Source organism: Carcharhinus amblyrhynchos, chromosome 15 (assembly GCF_965287045.1).
Source record: "Carcharhinus amblyrhynchos chromosome 15, sCarAmb.v2.hapA, whole genome shotgun sequence".
NCBI classification, from domain to species: Eukaryota; Metazoa; Chordata; class Chondrichthyes; order Carcharhiniformes; family Carcharhinidae; genus Carcharhinus; species Carcharhinus amblyrhynchos.
The window spans coordinates 63,721,327-63,743,765 of NC_137338.1; the positions used below are offsets into that span (position 1 = coordinate 63,721,327).

The 22,439-nt window shown below is 40.9% G+C and overlaps 1 protein-coding gene across 3 annotated transcripts in view; it reads left to right on the plus strand.

The window, feature by feature from the left end:
- The first annotated feature begins 3,911 nt into the window (after window positions 1-3,911).
- sh3kbp1 (SH3-domain kinase binding protein 1) overlaps window positions 3,912-22,439 on the plus strand; it is a 282,791-nt gene continuing 264,263 nt past the window's right edge. For 2 of the 3 annotated variants that reach the window (XM_080204070.1, XM_080204072.1), the window contains exons 1-2: window positions 3,912-4,173; window positions 15,779-15,936. In XM_080204070.1, coding sequence (XP_080060196.1) covers window positions 4,170-4,173; window positions 15,779-15,936 — 162 coding nt within the window. In that variant the 5' untranslated portion in view covers window positions 3,912-4,169. Of the gene's footprint in view, window positions 4,174-15,778; window positions 15,937-18,064; window positions 18,310-22,439 lie in introns of those variants that run through there. The other variant, XM_080204071.1, reaches the window with a different exon arrangement.

A 22,439-nucleotide genomic window follows, 5' to 3' on the forward strand; every position in this document is an offset into this window, starting at 1 on the left:
CACTTACTTGCAATACAATTTTGGAACATCTCACAATTCTAAGCTGTATTTTGGACGTGTAAGGAAGCAGATTTTTCCACACATATCCATGATGTGTACTTGATTCTTTCCACAAGGCTCGATCAATCACATTGTCATCACTTCCAGAAAATCTGCCACCTTCAGTCCATTAACTGGAACGTTTTCATCTTTCCCTTCACTGCCTGTGAATATTTATTCTTCATCAGATTTATCATCATTCTTAGTGCTTTGGTGCACATTTCTGCCTCATTCATTCCTCTGTCATCTGTTTTTCTCATTGGACTTTCTCTTTTTTCAGTTTTGTTTCTGCAGCTCCTTGCAGAATGGTCCTTTCCTTGACGTTCTGCAGGTCTTCCCTCTTGCAGGGCAGTTAAGAACCCGCTTCAAAATATCCCAGATTTCCATGTTTAAAGCAATTTTTCTCAGTTTGATTGGGCTATTCCTATCTAGGTTTATTCACTTGGTTTGAGTTTGATCCAGTACACCTGACGATAAATTTCTAAATCCAATTTCATTGACTGGAATTGAACTGTCACAGCTTCAAATGAAGCTACCACTTTCAATGTTTCTACCAAAGTTAATGTATCTCTTTTATCAAACAACTTGCATTTCAAGTTGTTTGACTGCCAATTTAGTATGACTTGATCTCTGAGCCAGTTATCTAAATTATCTCTCTAATTAACAGGGTACATGGTGTTGTGGTGGCAATCAGTTGATAATAACAATAATTTGCATTTTATAGTATCATTAATGTAGTCCACAACAGCATAAAGGGCAAAAATGGATATCAGCCAGAGGAGAACAAGACAAGTAGGACAAATAGCCAAATGTTGTTCAGAAAGGTTATTTTAAGGATCATAGGAGATCCTGAAAATAGAAGAGGTAGGAAGATGAGAAGGGTTAGAAATGGAATTCTAGGCCTTAGGGCATAGTTTGTTGAAAACATGATGATGGAAATAAGCAGTTCTAATTTGCAAAGAATACGGGCCAGAAGATCAATTCAGGATCAATTATGACGATGAGGTTGCAAGCAGTTTGGTTCAGTCTGAGATGGTGGCCAGGGGAGAGGATGTTAGTGGCAGGAGCTGAAGACAATGGTTTCTCTTTTCCTTATATGTAAGTGGAAGAAATTTCAACTCATCCAGATAAGCAGTCTGACAATTTAAAGACAGCGAAGGACTCAAGAGACATTTGTAGGAAGCTAGAGATCATTATATAGCTGTAGAACCTTGCATTGCATTTCTGGATGATGTTGTTGAAGGACATAATGAAGATGATGACTAGGAAGTGGCCAAGGTTAGCTTTTTACTGTATAGTTGTGGCAAGAGAAGCTATATGCAGCTATTAGAATAACTTTGATTTGATTTATTGTCACATATATTTACAGTGAAAAGTATTGTTTCTTGCGCACTATGCAAAGCATACTGTTCATAGAGAAGAAAATGAAAGAGTGCAGAATGTAGTGTTAAGTTGATGTTTCTCTACACCCTCGCTAACAGTCGTAGTTAGCGTAGACAGAGTCAATGGATGGGGGAGCTGGTTTGCGTGATGGATTGCGCTACATTCATGATCTTTTGTAGTTCCTTGCGATCTTGGACAGAGCAGGAGCAAAGCTGTGATACAATCAGAAAGAATGCTTTCCATGGCGTATCTGTAAAAGTTGGTGAGAGTCGTAGCTGATATGCCAAATTTTCTTAGTCTCCTGAGAAAGTAGAGGCGTTGGTGGGCTTTCTTAACAATAGTGTTGCCATGGAGAGACCAGAACAGGTTGTTGATGATCTGGACACCTTAAAACTTGAAGGTCTCGACCCTTTCTACTTTATTCCCGTCGATATACACAGGGGCATAGAACATAGAACAGTACAGCTCAGTACAAACCCTTCGGCCCTCGATGTTGTGCCAAGCTATGTCCGAACCCAAGATTAAGCTATCGAACTCCCTATCATTCTGGCATGTTCTCCTTTACTCTCCTAACTATATTTAGAGGACTAGAATACAAGGTAGTGGTTGGGGTGGGGTGGGGTGCTCAGGAGATGGCAATTATACAGCTGTTCAGCATAGTTAAATCAGTATTGCGTTCAGTTCTGGACACTACTTTTGCAACAATATATTGGTCTTGAAAATGTGCAGTGTGGCCTTACCACAATGATACATGGACCCTAATGGTTAAAGTACAGGGATTATCCAAAGAGAGAGGTGTTGGCATAGTGGTATTGTCATTGGGCTAGTAATCCAGAAACTAGGGTTAACCAAGGATCCAAACCCGCACCACACAGTGGTAGATGGTGAAATTTAAATTCACTAAAATATAAAACTGGAAATAAAAAGTGTTTGAAACGATTGTTGATTGCCATAAAAATCCACCTGGTTAACTAATATCCTTTAGGGAAGGAAATCTGCCATCCTTACATAATCCGTCCTACATGTGACTTCAGATCCACAGCAATGTCGTTGACTCTTAAAATGCCCTCTGAAACAGACCATCAAGCCTCTCAGTTGAAGGGCAATTAGAGATGGGCAATAAATCCTGCTACAGCCAGCGATGCTCAAACCACCACGTAAGACTAAAAAAAACTAAGTATGATTGTATTTCTGGAATTAATTGGATTTATTATTGTCACATGTATTAGTGTATAGTGAAAAGTATTGTTTCTTGCACGCTATACGGCCAAAGCATACTGTTCATAGAGAAGGAAGAGAATGCAAAATGCCGTATTAGTTATATTAGAAGGCTAAGGAATGATTTGAGTGAAATTTTCAAAATATTAAGTGGCACTGATAAGGTAGATAGAGAATAACATTTTCACTGGTTTAGGAAACCAAAAATTCCAGCTCGGTTGTTACAAAATTCATGCAGATTCTAAGGTTGGTGCAAGTTTGGAACCACCTTCCGCATATGGTAATTGATACTAAACCGTTCCTTAATTTTAAATTTGGGATTTGTTTTGTTAAAATATGGCTATATGGCAGTAGGTCACAGGTAAGTCATAGAGAGGCTAAATGGCTGAATCCTGACCCTATATTCCTTGTGGTTACAGATTGGGATCTGGTGTAGTACCTCACAGCCATTTCAACTGGGAGCAGCTAACGAAGCCAAGGCCCTGACCAATCTTCTGATCGCGAACCGAAGGTGCAAAAAAACTCCAATTTTTTTGGGGGGGGGGGTGGGGGAGAGAATGTTACATTTCCTCTTTATCCCAAATTTCTATTATCTATTCATAAAGTTACTACAGTGCAGAAGGAGGCCATTCAGCCCATCGCGTAACCCCATGTATATACCGGGCCAATTTCCCCATCCTATACATCTAAGGGGCAATTTAACATGGCCAATCTCCCATGCAAGGGAACTCATTCGTCAACCAGAAACTTGAGGCTGAGCAGGATCATAGAATCATATCATAGAATCCATTCAGCCCACTGCGTCTGCACTGACTCTCTGACAGGTTCTTGTCCAGGCCTTCTCCTCAGTCCCATCCCCGTACATCTACCATTTCTAATCCCCCTAACCTACACATCTTGGGACACCAAGAGGCAATTTATCATGGTCAATCCCCCGCTAACCCGCAAAACTTTGGAGTGGGGGAGGATAGGAGCACCCAGAGGAAACCCACGCAGACATGTACAGAACGTGCAAACTCCACACAGACATTACTTTACGAGTTGTGACACCAGCACTGATAATACTAAATCGGTCTCTCCACCCCCTTATCGTCCTAACAGTGGTAGATGCCAACTTATATTCGTTACCTGGGCAGCCAGTGGGGACCAATATGGCCCCGCCCCCTCCCCCGGCTCGGGTCCCAGTTGAAAAGCCGCTCACTATAGTTACCAACAGCCGCCCCGGCGAAGGAGAGAGAGAGTTATCGCGATAACTGGTCTCAGTCCCCGCCCCCTCCCTCATCTTCCCAGCCGGTAACCCAATTCCACCGACCCACTGATTGAAAGTAGAGTCTGAGGCAGTGGAACAGCCCGGGGGTCAACAGAGACTGACTGGCGAACAAAGATGTCCAGCGCCGCGGCAGAGCTGGAGTGAGGAGGTGGCAGCAGCAGCCCAGCCGACAAGAGGGAGAGAGGGAACGCTCGAGCCCTCTCTTCGTCTTCAAACTCTTCGAGGCGAGTTCGGGGGTGGTTAGCTGGAATCGACATAAATGGGTGAGTGTGGCATCCGGAGAGTTAACCGGCTGGGGTTGGGTTGGGTTGGGCTGGGCTGGGCTGAGCTGGCTGGGCGGAGATGGTTTGCCTGTGATCTCCCAACTCTGCCGGGCTCCCATTTGGCTTCCTCCCATCGCATTAAAGCGGTCCAGCCTCGTCTGCTCCGATCCTCTAAGCGGTGGCAGCGGCAACAGTAAATAGCGCCCGTGTCCCCCCCGCCCCCCCCGCCTGACACGTTTACAGCGGCTGAGTAAGCTCTTCAGCTGCAGGGTTACTGCAGCTGAAGAAGCCGCATCCTCCGCGCTCAACTTACTGGGTAACTGGGTAGCCGGGAAGGAAGCAGACGAGACGTCTCCGTCTCCCCACCTCATCGGATAGGCGAGGGTCACAACCCCCCCCCCCCTGCCCCGTCTCCCCCCCTGCCCCGTCTCCCCCCCTGCCCCCCGGGATGGGCGTGGATGTGTATGTGTCCCATTAAAGGCTGCAGGCGCGGGTTAGCCCCAGGCTTTGGGGCAACACATTGACTATTAAATTCAACGGTATAACTAAGAAACTGTTTTTCCGGTTTAAATTAATTTTGTACGACCCCGTCGTGATTTGTGCGGGGTCACACTCCTTCCTTTCCACCCGCTTCCCCTTTCTGGCTTCATGTTTTTCTTTTGCGTGATGAACATTTTCCCCTCGCGTTCTGGAGGAAGCCTTGTAACCGTTATAACTATCGGGTGATGTCTCTGTGCCAGGCCGTGCTTTGGTTGGTTCTGGTACAGAGCAGAGTTGAATAAATTAGATCAAGATTGACTTAGCCTCTTAACCCTGGAGTACCCAGTGCCAAGTTAAATATCATCAAACGAGAAACAATTTTGATATTTTAAATAAATCTACCCATTGCCACCTACTTATAAAACGTGGATGGTTCAGAGTGGAATTTAAGTAACAAAATAAGGCAAACAAAGAGAAAGATAACTAACTTAAAAGCAAATCCAGAAATATTCTTTAGGCGTATAAATAGTAGTGGGACTGATTAGGCATCAATAAGACCATAAGACATAGCAGAATTGGGCCACTGGGCTCATCGAGTCTGCTCTGTTATTCAATCATGGCTGATATTTTGCTCATCCCCATTCTCCTGCCTTTTCTCCATAACCCCTGATCATCTTATTAATCAAGAACCTTTGTCTTAAAAACAGTCAATAACCTGGCCTTCACAGCCTTCTGCGCCAAAACGTTCTACAGATTCACCCCTCTGAAGAAATTCCTCCTCATCTCTGTTTTAAAGGATTGTCCCTTTAGTCTGAGGTTGTGCCCTCCAGTTCTAGTTTTTCCAACCAGTGGAACATTCTCTCCACATCCATTCTATCTGGGCCTTGCAGGGTCCTGTAAGTTATTTGCATATATAGGCAGGGGCATTTCTGAGGTATTAAATTAATACTTTGCGTGTCCTTACCATGAAAGAAGATGCTGCTTGGGTCATGATGAAAGAGAAGGTAATTCAGGCACTTGAAGTCCAACCCAGATGAGGAGGTATTGGACAGGCTACCTGTACTTAAAACTGACAAGGTTTCAGGATTAGATGAGTGTATCAAAGGATGCTGAAGGAAGTGAGAGTGGAAATTAAGTAAGCACTCTAAAATTCCTTTTGGAGGACTGGATAGTTGCAAATATTAACTGTTGTTCTCGAAACTACCTAAAGGTAAGCCCAGGAGCTATGGGCCGATCAGTTAAACCTCAGTGCCAGAGAAGCTTTTAGAAACAATGATTCTGGACAAAATTAATAGTCAACTGGGCAAACGTGCATTAAATAAGGAAAGCCAGTACAGAGCTAAGGGTGAATCACATTTAACTAACTTGCTTGAGTGTTTTTGAAGAATGACGGGATTGACGAGAACATGAACTTCCAAAAGACACTTGATAAAGTGCTGCACAACAGGCTCCTGAACAAAATTAGCTGAATGACAAAAAATAGTAGTATTGAATAGGTTTATTGGACTAGAAGAAAGTTTTTAATAGAATTTCCCAGGAATGGGTGTTGGACCCCTGCTCCTTCTGATTCATATTAATGACCTAAATAAGAACATAAGAAATAAGAGCAGGAGTAGGCCATCTAGCCCCTCAAGCCTGCCCCACTATTCAATAAGATCATGGCTGATCTGAAAGTGGTTCAGTTCCACTTACCCGCCTGCTCCCATAACCCTCAATTCCCTTATTGATCAGAAATCCATCTACCTTTGACTTAAACACATTTAATGAGGTAGCCTCCACTGCTTCAATGGGCAGAGAATTCCAAAGATTCACTACCCTCTGAGAGAAGAAGTCCCTCCTCAACTCTGTTTTAAATTGACTTCCCCTTAATTTGAGGCTGTGCACTCTAGTTCTTGTTCCTTTCTAAGTGAAAATAATCTGCTTCTACCGTGTCTAGCCCCTTCATCACCTTATATGTCTCTAAGATCCCTTCTCGGCCTTCTAAACTCGAATGAGTACAGGCTTAATCTCTCTTCATAAGCTAACCCCCTCATCTCCGGCATCAACCTGGTGAACCTTCTCTGCACTCCCTCCAAGGCCAATATATCTTTTTGCAAATAAGGGGACCAAAATTGCACACAGTACTCCAGTTGCGGCCTCATCAGTGCTTTGTACAATTGCAGCAAGACCTCCCTGCTTTTATACTCCATCCCTCTCGTGATAAAGGCCAACACTCCATCTGTCTTCCTGATCACCTGCTGTACCTGCAAACTGACTTTTTGCGATTCATGCACAAGGACCCCCAGGTCCCGCTGCACAGTAGCATGTTGTAATTTTTCACCATTTAAATAATAGTCCATTTTATTATTCTTCTTTCCAACGTGGATAACCTCACACTTGCCAACATTATACTCCATCTGCCAGATCCTCGTCCACTCACTTAGCCTATCTAAATCTCTCTGCAGACTTTCCATATTCTCCACGCAATTCATTTTCCAACTCATCTTCGTGTCATCAGCAAACTTTGTTACCCTACACTCGGTCCCCTCCTCCAGATTGTTTATGTATATGGTAAACAGTTGAGGCCCCAGCTCCGATCCCTGCGGCATGCCACTAGTCACCAACTGCCAACTGGAAAAGCACCCATTTATTCCGATTCTCTGCTCCCTGTTAGATAGCCATCTTGGCATATGGGTCACAACGTCAACCAAGAAATCTTGGTACATGGGTCACAATGTCAAAATTTAGTAATGATGTAAATGAGTAATATGAGACTTAGTGCAAGATATTTCACAATGCTTCCATCTTGGAAGATAGTGCAGAATTTTAAAAGGACGTAGAATGGTAGAGTGGCAAGATAGGTGGTAGACTAAATTTAGTGAAGTGATTCGGCTTCGTCGGAAAAATGCAGAATGACAATACAAAATAAGGGTGCAATTCTAAAGGGACCACAGGAGAAGGTGTTTAGACAAAATTCTATTGAATTCAATATTAGTTCTGTTTAGCTGAGTTTTAACAGCATTTTCTGTTTTTATTGTTGAAACGAGTGGACCTGGGTGTATGTGGACCAGGTTGAAGGCACAGTTAACAAAGCATACAGTTTCCTGGACTTTATAGCTAAGGGAATAGAAGCAAGCAAATTGTATTAAACTTGTAGAAAACACTGATTCAACTTCAACTGAAGTACTGTATTGCATTCAGTTCTAGGAACCAGGCTTTAGAAGAATGTCAAGATGTTTAGTAAAGGTGCAAATCAGATTCGAGAGAATAGTTCCAAAGATGAGAAATTTCAGTTACGTAGATAGATCTAGGAAGTTGGGATTGTTTTTCTTGGGGAGAAGTGTAAATGGAGAGTTGATAAAGGTATTAAAATCATTAGGGATCTGGACAGTCAATAATCCAAAGTGAAAGGGCACAGATTTAAGATAATTGACTTGTGACGTGATAATTAATTATGACATGAGGAAAAACTTTCATGCAGTAGATGGTTAGGATCTGGAATACATTACCTGAGAAGTGTGGCGGAAGGGTCGGTTGACGCTTTCAGAAGGGAATTGGATCATTATCTGAAATGGAAAAATTGTCTGGGCTTTTGGGGGAAATGGCAGGGGAATGGCACTAGGTGAATTGCTCCTTCAGAGAACCAGCACGGGCATACCAAATGGCTTCCTCTGTGCCATAACTATTGTGATTTTTGAATATATGGCTCAAAGCAGGCACTGAGCTGACCAGTTCAGGACAGTTTTCACGTTTCATCGACCCTCTTCCTGTCTTTTCTCATCTAAGTCTATCATTGTGACAATCTACTGTATTCCCACACCCTCAATGCTTGTCCACTTATCCTTTAAAAGAACTAATCCTATTTGCAACAATCATTCCTTGTGGTAGTGAGTTCCATATTCGTGCCACTGAGTGAGTTCCCTGGTGGATTTCTTGATGGCTTTTAGTTACACTTTTCAAAAGAAGAAACATTCTCTCTGCATTTCTACTTGTGGAATTGACCAGCACTCTACTTGAATATTGCTGAAAAAAGAGACATGATGAATCTTTTCAACATGTCTCTTTTGTGTCAGACAACAGATTGGAATGAAAATGTGAAATGATTTGCACCCCTATTCCCATAAAATTGTATTTGTTTGCTTTCCAATTTAGATTTCATTGTTGTAATTTAGTTCTGTACTTCATGACTATTTCCATGTTACTTCTTGGCTTTTTTGTTTCAATACAGCTGATTGGAATGAAAAAGCACCCCTTTTCACAAAAAGTTTTATTTATTTCCTTTCCAATATTAAAAAAGATTCCAACTTATTGATTTTCTTAAACTCGAACGTTGATAGTTGTCTTGCATTTCGGCTTTTTGCATCACTAAGCTTGTTAGACCAAGTAGTCCATATTCTTTCCAATTGCTTATTCTTGATGTAGAGCCAAATGCAAATTTTGTGTCACTGTATTAAAGGAATTTTATCCATATGGGAAGAAAGATCCCACAAATCGATTAAGGAGAAAATGCTATCTCTTGCACAGTCTACCATTTGGTATTCCATATATGGCAATGTACCGCTCAGTGAAGAGAGCAAATCTTTGTCTTCATTGATATTAAGAGTATAAAAGATTTGAGTGCTCAATAGCTCAAGTGAATTGCTTTTTTTCCTGATATACATTCACTGTAAAACATTATTGGCCTTGATACTTCAATATTTCTTTATATGGGTGGATTCAGGAAGCTAAAACAAACTTATAGCTCTGACTTGATTATGGATTCGCTATTTTATTTCACTAAATACTTATTATCGGTGTACTTCTTTGATCAGTTCCTATGTTTTTCAAAATTTATTTATATATTTGTCTCTAAACATATCAGCTCCACTGTTTTCGTAATAGAACACATAGCTATTTTCCAAATGAGTTCACTTTCTTAGTCTCAACCACACATTTTGCGATTTCATTCCAGTTGTTGATCACTTTCTGAAGGAATGCTTTTTTCATGCCCCTTCTGAGCCTATGCTTTCTTATTCTAATGCCTAGAATATTTGAAAGTAATGTTTATAGATAATAAAGGTTAACAGGCTTGTTAACGTAGTAAACTTGTTGTAATAGCAGCAAGGGCGAGCCCCTAGAGAATTTCAACATCCAGCAAAATGAACTGATGTAAGTTTATTATCGAAGTAGTACTAGTTTTGGCATTTTTAATGCTCAGTATAAGTATCTGTCAATCTGTAATTTAGAAATCTTACTTCACACTGAAATTTTAATATTAATTGGTAGATTTTCTTTTTAACCTATATTCTCTGGCTTAAAAGTTCAAGCTTTGAAGTTTGGTTATTAATAGATCGGTTTAATGAAAACTAAATAAACTGGGCATTCCAGTTTCTCTGCCATGCATGGTAAATGTTTGTAAATTTAGATAATTATTGTATTTTCAAATAATCTTGCGCATTCTACTTTGTTTCACCTTACTATTGAGGTGCACTGTTTTTTAGTAAGATGAAATTTAAGGGGCATCAAAATACGTAGCAACTGTTAGATAGTCAAATGCGTTGCTGGAGCAGGAATAACAATCAGAGTGACTGAAATAAAAATAAATTTCTGCCGAGACTTTTATTTCAGTCAGCTGATTGCTATTCCTGCTCCAGCAACACATTTTACTATCTAACAGTTGCAATGCATTGTGATGCCCCTTAAATTTCATTTTACAAGTGCACCTCAATAGTAAGGTGAAACAAAGTAGAATGTGCAAGATTATCTGAAAATACAATAATTAACTAAATTTACAAACATTTGACATGCATAGCTGAGAAACTGGAGTGCCCAGTTTATTTAGTTTTCATTAAATCGATCACAAACAAGCATCAAGACCTGACTTGGCTGATGGTGAGAAGGGCACTCCCCATCAGATCCTTTATACACGTTCGAGGTCTTAACATCACTGCACACTGTCCTTGAAGCAGCGGCGGGGGTGATGAGATGGTCGCACACCTCCTTGTGGAACGTGCTTTTGCAAAGAAGTTCTGGAGTGGTATTTGTCGAGGTTTGTCCCGAGCAGCTTGGTGACGCAGGACTCTGTGCTCTATGGGCTGTTTCCAGGGACGCACACTGAAACAAATATCAACTGCTGCTGGAGGGTCATCAACTCAGTGAGGGACGCATTTTGGTCCACCCGAAGCTTGCTGATCTTCCAGTTGAAAGATTTGTCCTCGACCAAGTGTTGCAGACTGGCACATTCCAAGGCCCAGGACTATGTGCTGAGGGACACGCTCAAGCTTGAGGCAGCCGCCACAAAGGCACAATAGGGAAAGGCCACCATATAAAGCCTTTCAACAGAAGCAGACCGAGGGCCTGGTGACTGTAGGATACCTTGGCCTGCATAACTGAAAAATAACAGCACACAGTAAAATCTGATGTATGTATATAGTCTTAAGTTTTGAAATGTAATACCGTGTAAATAAGTATCGTATAGTATTGTAAAAATGACCTTTTTTGCACTTTGTAACTATTGGATATGTTGTTTATCTTTGGTACGCCATACTGTTGTTCTTCCTGCATTTGTGAACACTTATTTTACTGGCAGGCATTGATCAACTTACCTTTTTGCAATGGTTAGACCCACAGTATGCTGCCTACCATGCTCTTCCTACATTTGTGAACAGTATGCTGTCTACGATGCTCTTCCTACATTTGTGAACACTTATTTTACTGACAGGCACTGATCAGCTTATCTTCTTGCAATGGTTAGACCCACAGTATGCTGCCTACCATGCTCTTCCTACATTTGTGAACACTTATTTTACAGACAGGCACTGATCAGCTTACCTTCTTGCAATGGTTAGACCCACAGTATGCTGCCTACCAATGCATCATAAAGGAAACTGCAATAACTGTCACATTTGCAAAGTAGCTGGCTAACCTCAGACTGCACCACTTAACAGAGATGTGAACGTTAAGCCATGCGATGCAGGATTGTTTTAAATGTTTTCTCACAGTTTGCTAATGCTAATATTTTTCCAAAGTCTCATGCAAATATCATGCAGCTTTTAAAGTATATGTTTTGTGACAGATATGTCTGAAGAGGAAACTGTAGAACTTGAAACTTCTTTTGCTTTCCTGTCTGTGGCCTATTTCTGCAGAATAAAACTTTTATCCTGTTGCAACAATTGTATCTGTTTCCCAGACAGTTTAAAACTCCTACTGTTACATTTTTTTCCACTTTTGACGTTAGCTTCATGGTTTGGGTGAAATTGTGAATTCAATGCTAACTACATTGTTAGCTGTGGCAATGCGCCATCATTTGGCAAGTTTTTGTAACCAGCTCTGCATCAGGCTGAAGAAAAATGGTACAAGATGCCTTGGGAAAAAGAAAATGTATTGTTTTATTTTGATTTACACATCTCAGGAAATATAAACATAATGTAGTGTTGGGTTTGCCACTTCTGATTGGATATATTCTGGGAAGCCTAATCACATGCACACCCACATCCAGCTGCCCGATCCCCTCACTCTTGTCACAGGTGTCCCAACCTGCCCATCATTCTGTACATTCCAGAATTGAAAAATGTACTGATTCTACATTGCTTGATTTTAAGTGACAGTTAAGAATCATTCAACTTCTCTTCCTGCCCTACACCCCTCTTCCCCAACCCACCATGTCCCCAATATTGGTATAGCTAATGAACAAAAGTGTTCAGAGCAAATTTGGAAATAACATTTTTTAATACCCTTGATTTCTTTTCTGGGGTGTTTGCAGCTGCCTTCATACCTAGTAACTCTATGAAAAGTACAGTTTTATAAAGAGTTTTTAAATAGAATCCTTCCATGCAGGAAGGGGCCATTTGGTTCATCAAGCATAGATCATAGAACTCTACAGTGCAGAAAGAGGCCCTTCGGCCCATCGAGTCTGTGGTGACCACAATCCCACCCAAGCCCTACCCCGATATTCCTACATATTATTACCCACTAACCCCTCTAATCTAAGCCTGCACTAACAACAATCCTAGCCAGTTACTATCCCCTGTAACCCCACGTATTTACCCTGCTAGTCCAAATGACACTAAGGGGCAATTTAGCATAACCAGTCAACCTAACCTGCGTCATCTTTGGATGTGGGAGGAAACTGGAGCACCCGAAGGAAATCCAAGCAGACACAGGGAGAATGTGCAAACTTTACACAGCCAGCGACACGAGGCTGGAATCGAACCTGGGTCCCTGGTGCTGTGAGGCAGCAGTGCTAACTACTGTGTGGCCCATAGGTTTAGGAGGCTACTTGGAGGAATTGGATACACTTTACCTGCCTGGGATTAACTTTAATGCTAATGGAGTGTGTGTTTCCCTAGCTAATTTCTGATGCTGCAAATTTACAAACACTTAGCTCTTCCCCCAGTGAATGAATTGCATTTGAGCTAGGCTTTGTACATGAAACGCTGTCTTTATCGGAAACAATACCATAGCTGTGAGTCTTGACATCCATCAGTCTGGATTCAACCCAAGGTCTCAGATATTTATGTTCTAGGGAGAGGGTGTTTGATACTTTTTTGAAGAAAAGTATTTTGTTTTGATGTGAGGCTGCTTATTCACCAACATATACACAAGATCTGTGTGGAGTTTGCACATTCTGCTCGTATCTGCATGGGTTTCCTCCAGGTGCTCCGGTTTCCTCCCACGGTCCAAAGATGTGCAGGTTAGGTTGATTGGCCATGCTAAAATTGCCCCTTAGTGCCCCAGGATGCGTAAGTTAGAAGAGTTAGCAGGTAAAATATGTAGAGACATGGGGGTAGGGCCTGGGTGGGATTGTGGTTGGTGCAGACTCGATGGGTTGAAGGGCCTCTTTCTGCATTGTAGGGTTCTATGATTCTATGATCTCATAAGTTGGTTGAACGTACAAGTAGGAAATATGATTATTGGTTAATGTTAGGGTTTGGACTGATAATGTTATGCAAAAAGATTCTTCATTGAATCAGCATATATCTGGTTTACTATATGCTGTGTCAGTACTTCTCTATAAAATGACATTGTCATGTTTTAAAGCCCTTGATTTGTGGAATGATAGACTGACTATTTAGCTGTTAAAATAATTAAATCAGAATGTAATACTTCAATTTCTTTGTTCATCAACAATTGTGGAATTGTGAAATGCAATATATTAGATTTTAACTTCTGGTTTGAATCCCGCCTAGATGAAGTGTAAAATCCAAAGAGAAGTGATTTTGATTTCAAATTCTATTCTGTTTGTATTGAATGCTACATTAACTCTCTCTTACAATGTGAGATATGGAAATGAAGTTAGCCAAACAAAAAAGCTTTATTGTTTCTAACCTTTGCTGAAGCTAACTAAAGACCTGAAGTGGGATAGTTTCCTTCTTCTGATGCTAACACATGCATTGAACATGAGTCAAAACGAAGTGGGGTGGGGGTGGGGGGGTGTGAATTGAAGGAAAATGGACATCCATGTGTAGAGGTCTGGGTGGCAGCAGGACAATGAATGCCAGAGGAGATTTGAAGGATTGAGTGATTGTGCTGACAGTGTTTGCAAAGAAGATCTACAGTTTTGATTTTGGCAAAATAGGTACAGATTGGAGGACAACATATTCTTTTTGGAGAGGAATTGGCATACAGTTCAGATCTCTTAACTGATAATTTTGTGGCATGTTAAATAGTAAGAAATTCTTTGGAGAGCATCTTGTGAGAAGCCTTTTGTTAGGAATGGATTAACTGAAACCTTCCACTTTGGGATTAATTTGTATGTTAATTGTTTAATAGCACTCACTGGGATATATAGAGAGGTCACAGGTGGCACTGGGTGGAGGTGTGTAGATGGAGTTGAGTAACAAAATAAAGGGAGTTTATAAGAACATAAGAAATAGGAGCCATCTAGCCCTTTGAGCCTGCCCCGCCATTCAATAAGATCATGGCTGATCTGAAGAGGATCAGTTCCGCTTTCTCCCCATAACCCTTAATTCCCTTGTCTATCAAAAACCTATCTACCCGTGACTTAAATATATTTAGCTAGGTAGCGTTCACCACTTCAGTGGGCAGAGAATTCCAGAGATTCACCGCCCTTTGAGTGAAGAAGTTCCTCCTCAACTCCGATCTAACTGCCCCCACACCCCCCCCCCCCCGCCCCCCATCTTGAGGCTGTGCCCTCTAGTCCTGCTATCCTTCCTAAGTGGGAAGAATCTCTCTACCTCTACTCTATCCATCCCCTTCATTATCTTATACGTCCCTATAAGATCCCCCTCATCCTTCTAAACTCCAACGAGTACAGACCTAGTCTATTTAGTCTCTCTTCATAGTCCAACCCCCTCATCTCTGGTATCAGCCTAGTGAACCTCCTCTGCACTCCCTCCAAGACCAATATATCCTTGCACAAGTGCGGCGACCAAAACTGCACACAGTACTCCAGCTGTGGCTTCACCAGTGCCTTGTACAGTTGCAGCAAGACCTCCCTACTTTTATATTCTATCCCCCTCGCTTTAAAGGCCAACATTCCATTTGCCTTCTTGATCACCTGCTGCACCTGCAGACTGGGTTTTTGCGACTCGTGCACAAGGACCCCCAGGTCCCTCTGCACTGTAGCATGCTGCAGCTTTTCACCTTTTCAATAATAATCCCTCCTACTATTATTTCTGCCAAAGTGGATAACCTCACACTTGCTAACATTATACTCCATCTGCCAGGTCCTCGCCCACTCTCTGCAGACTTTCCACACCCTCCACGCAATTTGCTTTTCCACTCATCTTCGTGTCATCAGCAAATTTTGTCACCCTACACTCAGCCCCCTCCTCCAGATCATCTATATAAATGGTAAATAGTTGATGCCCCAGCACTGATCCCTGCGGCACTCCACTAGTCACCAACTGCCAACCAGAATAGCACCCATTTATACTAACAACACCCATTGATGCCAACAGAAGAAGCAGGACTTGTTTCCTTTACTGGACTGCACCTGAGAGGCTCAAACAGTCTTTTCTTTATCTCGGGTACCAATTTAATTAAAAAATGGCTACTATTTGTTCAAATGTGTTTCAACAAGGTTTACAAAATTTAAAACCGTAGTTCTGTTCCTAAATAAATTATGTTACCAATATGACCAAATGGAAATTCAGTAAACGAAGAAATTTGCTGTATGCTTTAAGTTTCTTAATTTTCTTTCCAGTGGAAGCGATTGTTGAGTTCCCTTATGAAGCTCAACATGAAGATGAGCTGACGATTTCTGTAGGAGATATTGTCTCTAATATCAAGAAAGAAGATGGAGGATGGTGGGAGGGTGAACTTGATGGCAGAAGAGGGTTGTTCCCTGACAACTTTGTAAGAGTGAGTATAATATGGTTTCAGTTACTATCATTTATGCAATATTTGGTGTTGGCAGGCATCAATAGTGGAGGTTTTTTTTGCAGAGAAAGCTTATATTGTCTTTTCTGTTTACAGAAGTGTTTTGGCAAAGAATATTTTAGCAACCCGATCAAGATCTAGTATCAAAGCCAGTCTTCTATCCCCATAGTAAAGACTGTGTTGCATTTGCTGCTCCCTTTTTTTTAAACCAAGTACTTGTATTGTTAACAAATGTGTCCAAGTTCAGTTGTTAACATTTTTTATCCAGAGGTTTCAAGAATCTCCCAATTCTCAAAATAATTGGAACTGGATAAGATTAAGATTTTTCGAACCTAATTTTACTGATCGTGTAGTGGCTTATGAAAGCAATGTTAAGTTGCTAACCAAAAGGAATTTTGGTAAGTGATGTGTTTATCAACCTTTTTGGAGGATGCAGTTTAAATTTGATAAAGGGAAATATTCCTCTTACTCACACTTGCTACTTTCTCCCTTCCAAGTTACAAATATAAATTGTTTTGACAATCCCAAGTTTTCGTAGTATAACGATCAAATGCACAAAACTGAAACCACATCCATTGTGCTTTTTGTTTTGAGACCAAGTTTACTAAACTGCACTATTTCAAGTCTATGCACTTCTCCAAAGTTTATTCATATTCTTACACATATTGCTAACTTGTATGTGACTTTTGGAGCTACCAGTTGCACCAAGAAGATGTAGTTAAGTAACGCTTCTTAACCTCTGAGCAGCAGCTAACTGCTATCATCTGCATGCTGAAGAAAGCAGGAAGCTGTGGTAAATAATTATTTGCTTGGTTGATTTTATCTTTGAAAAAGAAAAATGTTGGTAGTATAGAAATAAAACATTCTATTTGTAACATTCTATTTCAGCAGCTACTGTCATTAGCATATCTCAGGTTGTCATCTTGGATTAGTAAAATATATTTTTGTGAACCTTCAAAGTAAATGTATACAAGCTCATTACAAACAAAAATGCTTCCTGTTTGTTGACTTTTAATAGGTGAAACAGGATTATTCACGTTTTGTACAAAAAATGTTTTTATATATAAATGCACCACTAAGCTATAAAAATGAGAAGGAGCTTGTTTAACTATTGATTTCAGCTAATCTTAAATTAGGTCAGTGATGGGCATGCTGAAGTTGGTTTTAGTGTCCCGGGGTTAGAGGAGGAGCAATTCTGTGCTGTAAGGTTTTGTTCTTAGCTATTGAGTCCTACGCTGAAAAATACGCAATAGTTGATGGACTACCTTTCCTCCGTCACTCAGCATGTAGGAGGCATGAAATGATGCAAGATATGTTAAATTGGAATGTTTGGTATGAAATGTTGAGTCACTGCATTTTTTCAAGATTGATTGCATAATTTTATGATGCTACTTCTCAAAACACATCCTTCAATGATCACAGATGGAAAAAGGAAGGTCTGATTTTGGAGAATTTAATAATTAGCCCAGTTGAGAGTATCTCCGAATGTAACTTTGGATCAGGTGTAGTTAGGGCTATTAAATTTGTCTTCAGTTGTTTTACGAAATATGTTGACAACAGACAGAAAATAAAAGATAATGTAACTTTGAACCCTTACAATAATGTTCTGATAGATGCAAATTATTTAATAATTGAGGAGCGTAAAGATTGATTTTTTTTTTCCCAAATGTTACATATGCCAACTGGCTATGTGTGGTTATGCCTTGTCTTTATGCAGTTATCTAATATCCATTGTGAAGATATTACAAAATTTTTCTGCAGGAAAGATCTGGGATAGCTCTTAAGTTATTGTGTGCTGGTCATTTTGAGCACTGTTGCTAACACTTTTGACACAACTTAATGTTCCACACACCATTGCACTGATGTTTATACTGATAATTTGTACTAAAGTCCAATTTTCTACACATTTATGCCAATTTCTTTATACATAGTTATTTGAAGGAATTGTTGGTTTTCCATCTTTGCAGTCTTTTTTCAAAAAGAAAAATTGCGTCAATATATTTGAACCCTTAACCATTTACCAGCTACTTAATATTTTAAAAATCAACTCAAGTGCTTTTGCTTGTCAGATATCTTACCAACTCGGATATATGACCTTTGTGTATTCTAGGAGTACATGAATCGGTGTGGGTGAGTTCAGTTTCCTGTGAATTAATACACCTCTTGCAGCCAGGTGGACTATCCACTGGCTAGCTTGGTGAAGAATACCTATTGGATTGTTTTCCTCCTCCGTCTTGCCTTTGGGAGACAGCAACAAGTTGCATTTATATAGCTTCTTTGTTATAAAAACAAAACTCTCCAGGTGCTTCAGGATACTGTGGCAAAGCAGCAGTGATTGCAAAGATGATCAAAAAGGTAATTTTTAAATTTTTCAGAGGAGAGAAATATAGAAGGAGGGAATTTCAGAACTTGGGCCTAGATACCTGAACTTGGGGTTCAGGGATGAGCACACGCAAGAAAATGGTGTTGTAGTCCTGGGGAATATTTATGGAGGATGTTAGAGATGAAGAGGGATCATCATCCGCAGCAAATACAAGGATAGAAGTACTTGGAGCTCAGGTAGGTCATTGGGGAGTGAGATGACATGCAAGCAGGGTTTATTTGTGGGTAGGATATTAGTATCAAAGGTTTGAAAGTGACAAAGGTTATGCAAGGTGGTGAACAGGAGGCATTGAGTAATTGAGGAAATTAAAACTAAGAATAGTTTGGTTCAGGTATGTATTTTAAAATTGGAGAAAAATGAAGCAGCTCCAACATACCAACTTGGTGTTTAACTTGACTGTGTACATTTGCTGGAATCAGCCAGTTTGTTAGTACAGGTGTGTTGGCAATTAATCCTTTATTTACATGCAAATGAGGAACTTTTGAAATGAATTTAATCCTTCAGATTTAATTCATCCAGTATGGGTTTCCTATGACTTCAGAAACATGTGGTGCAAAAGTGGGTTTCAGAAAGTGTTTATGGAGGGGGTCTTTAAATTTCATATTGCTTGTTCTCACTAAATACTCAGTTGTTACAACTGCAGAGTTTTTGTCAGCTTTGATGTCATCAACCCTGTGTCTGCTAACCTACGTTGACACCTGATCAAGAAAAGTCTTAGTTTTAAAATTCTCATTTGTTTTTAAGTCTCCCAAAGTTTTACATGTGATCTCCTTCAATCTCAAAACCCTCTGATACCTGTGTTCAGTTAGTTCTAACCTATTAACCATCCCCAATTTGAATTGTTCCGTCATTGGTGACTGTTTTTAGCTCCTAGACACAGCTCTGGAATTCCCTTCCCCTCTTTTTTTTTATCCTCTTGAGGCACTTTTTAAAACCTATGTATTTGACGGCTTTCTATCCCTCATTTTAATTTTGATTTATGATGATCCTGTGAAGCATGATGAGACATTGCATTACATTTAAAGGAGCTACATAAAATATAAGTTGTGACCAAATGGATACCAGGTATATGGGAGGCACCGTGGATGTTTTTGACACTACAACAGGCAAGGATTATCATCACAGCAGCAATGATGTGGTGGCATCAGGAGGTGCAAATGAGTGAGATATACAAGAGAGGGACAAACAGAAGACTTGAAGTCCATGTCATAGACTTGTAGAAAGAGCCATAGTTCTTTCACGGCAACATGACAGCTCAGTGACTATTACTGTTTGCTGTGCAGGTACATGGATTTGGGCCGGTGTCTGCGGGTGTTTGCATATTCTCCCCGTGATTGTGTGGGTTTTCTCCGGGTGCTTCGGTTTCCTCCCACATCCCAGAAAGGTGCTCTTAGGCTGATTGGTGTAACAAATTGTCCCTAAGTCAGTCTTCCCTCAGTCTTTCCCACTAGGTGTAGACAAAGGTCGTGGGTAGAGGAGGGCACTCATAATGTTAACATGGCGGCGCAGGCTCGTTGGGCCGAAGGGCCTGTTTCCCGTGCTGTGCTATTCTTTGTTCTTTATTGAGATTGTCACTCAAGTAGTTTCAGACATCGCACGCACCAAGAAATTGATCTACCGTTTACACGACCATGTGATCTTGCATTGCCAGTGGCTGAGAAGATCACTATTGCCCTCAATTTCTTTGCCTGAATTCTACCCAAGATACTACAATAGAATAGACACATCAATGGGATTGTAGTCTGCTACTTGTAAATGCATAATGTACCTGACCATTGATGTTTGCCAGGGTTTCCCCTTGTAGCAATAGTCCAACTATTGTGCAGAAGGAGACTATTTGGCTCATCATGCCGGCACCAACAACAATCCCACCCAGGTTCTACCCCTGTAACTCCATGTATTTACCTTGCTAATCCCCCTGACACTAAGGGTCAATTTAGCATGGCCAATCCACCTAATCTGTACATCTTTGGAATGTGGGAGGAAACTAGAACACACGGAGGAAACCCATGCAGACAGGGGAGGAGAATGTGCAAACTCCACAATGACAGTGACACAAGGCCGGAATTGAACCTGGGTCGGGGGCTGTGAGGCAGCAGTGCCAACCATTGCCACCCATAATGGACTGCACAGTGGCACAGATGAGTGAGGTGTACAAAAAGGTGGATTTTTCCATAATTGGAAATTATAAAATTACTCCATAATTGCCAGAGCAGCCGAGTGCATTGCTGTGGGGGATGTCCTTGCAGCTGGAAGGGTCAGTTGATAATTGCAACTGGAACAAATATAATGAAGTCCATTGTCAGCAGCAACCTTAGCTCCTCACCCCTCCACCTTTTTGAACTAAGCAGTCAGTGGGTCCTGCCATGTATTGATATTCACAGTGAATCAACCGAAGGCTAGTTGGCACTCAGTGGAAAAGATGAGGGAATGGTGCTAATCAATAAATCTTGCATGATCTTTTTAAACAAGGAAGCCAACAGTTAACACTTTCCATCGTTTGTGTGCCTACTTCCTGCCATTTATTCATAATGCATCTTTTGTGGTTTCAGCAGTGGCAAGTTGCTCAGAAGCATGCCTTGATTGATGAGATGTTTTTTCACCTACAACATTTGGATGTTGAAGAACACGACTGCTAATGGCTGAGAACAGCGCAAGGCGAGAAGTGCAAGGATATTGATTTGTGTTCATTTCCATATTCTCTTTCACTGCAAAGAAATATAAATGGGTTAAGTGAGTGGGCAACAAGATGGCAATGGCATTACAATATAGGAATCATTTTGATCAAAAACAGTATGAGCTGATTTTTTTTTACGGTGAGCAGCTTGTTAATGCTTAGAGATTTGGGTGTGTTCGTAGAAGGAATACCATAAGTCAACATACAGGAACAGGAGGCAGTTAGGAAGACAAATTGTATATGTGCTTTTATTTAAGGGGCTTGGAGTGCAGGAATAAAAAAGTCTTGCTTGATTTATATGGGGTTATGGTGAGAGTATTGTGCAGTTTTAGTCTCTATGTTTAACAAAATATATACTTATGTTGGTAGTGGTACAACAAAATTTCACTAAATTGTATAAGGAATTTGTCCTATGAGAGACTGAGCAAATTGTGCTGCTTTTTCTCTGGACTTTAGAAGAGGGAGTTGCGATCCAATTGAAACATCAGGATTATGAAGAGCCTTGATAGGGTAGACATTATTTCCACTGATTGGAGAATCTAAAATGTGGCTACACTCAGGATAAAAGGTTTGTCGTTTAGGACTGAGATGAAGGAAAATCACTTCACGCGAAGGCTTGTGAATCTTTTGAATTCTCTGCTCCAGAGGGTTGTGGATGCTTCATTATTGAATATGTTTAAGGCTGGGATAGACAGATATATGGTGTCTTGGAATCAAGGGACATGGGGAATGGATAGGAAAGTGGAGTTGAAGATATCTTGAGCCATGGTAGTATTGAATGATGGAGTAAGTGCGACAATCCATACTGTCATCCTCCTCCTCTTTGTGTTTGTCATCATTCAAGTTCTAGGCTAACATTGGATCAGTCCTCCCACTCTGCTGCAGGCCAGCGTGTTGAAGATAATTGACTGAATGATGTTATCTGTCATCCTGCTTAATACCGTAAGAAATGGGAACAGGAATAGACTGTATGGCCTACTGAACTTGCTCTGCTTTCAGTAGGACCATAGCTGATCAAACGTTTCTCATGTCCACTTTCCTGCCTCTTCCCTGTAACTCTTGATTAAGGTGGCAGGCATTGTTCTGTTGCTGTTCAAAATCTGCTATGGCCATGGACTGCATGACTCATTTGAAAGCCATGCTTGATGTTCCATGGAAGTATCCACTCTTCATAATTTTCATAGCCACCTGTTCCACTAATACACCAGCATTTTCCATCCCTTCCAGTGTTATGGAGTGTGTGTATCCCACACCTGTCAGAATAAGGGCATAGAGTACCAGAACAAAGAGGTTATGCTAAACTTGTACAAGACACTAGTTAGACCTCAGCTGGAATATTGGTGAGTACCACACCATTGGATGATTGTGTACATGTTGGAGAGGGTGCTGAAGAGGTTTGCAAGAATGGTTCCAAGGATGAGAACC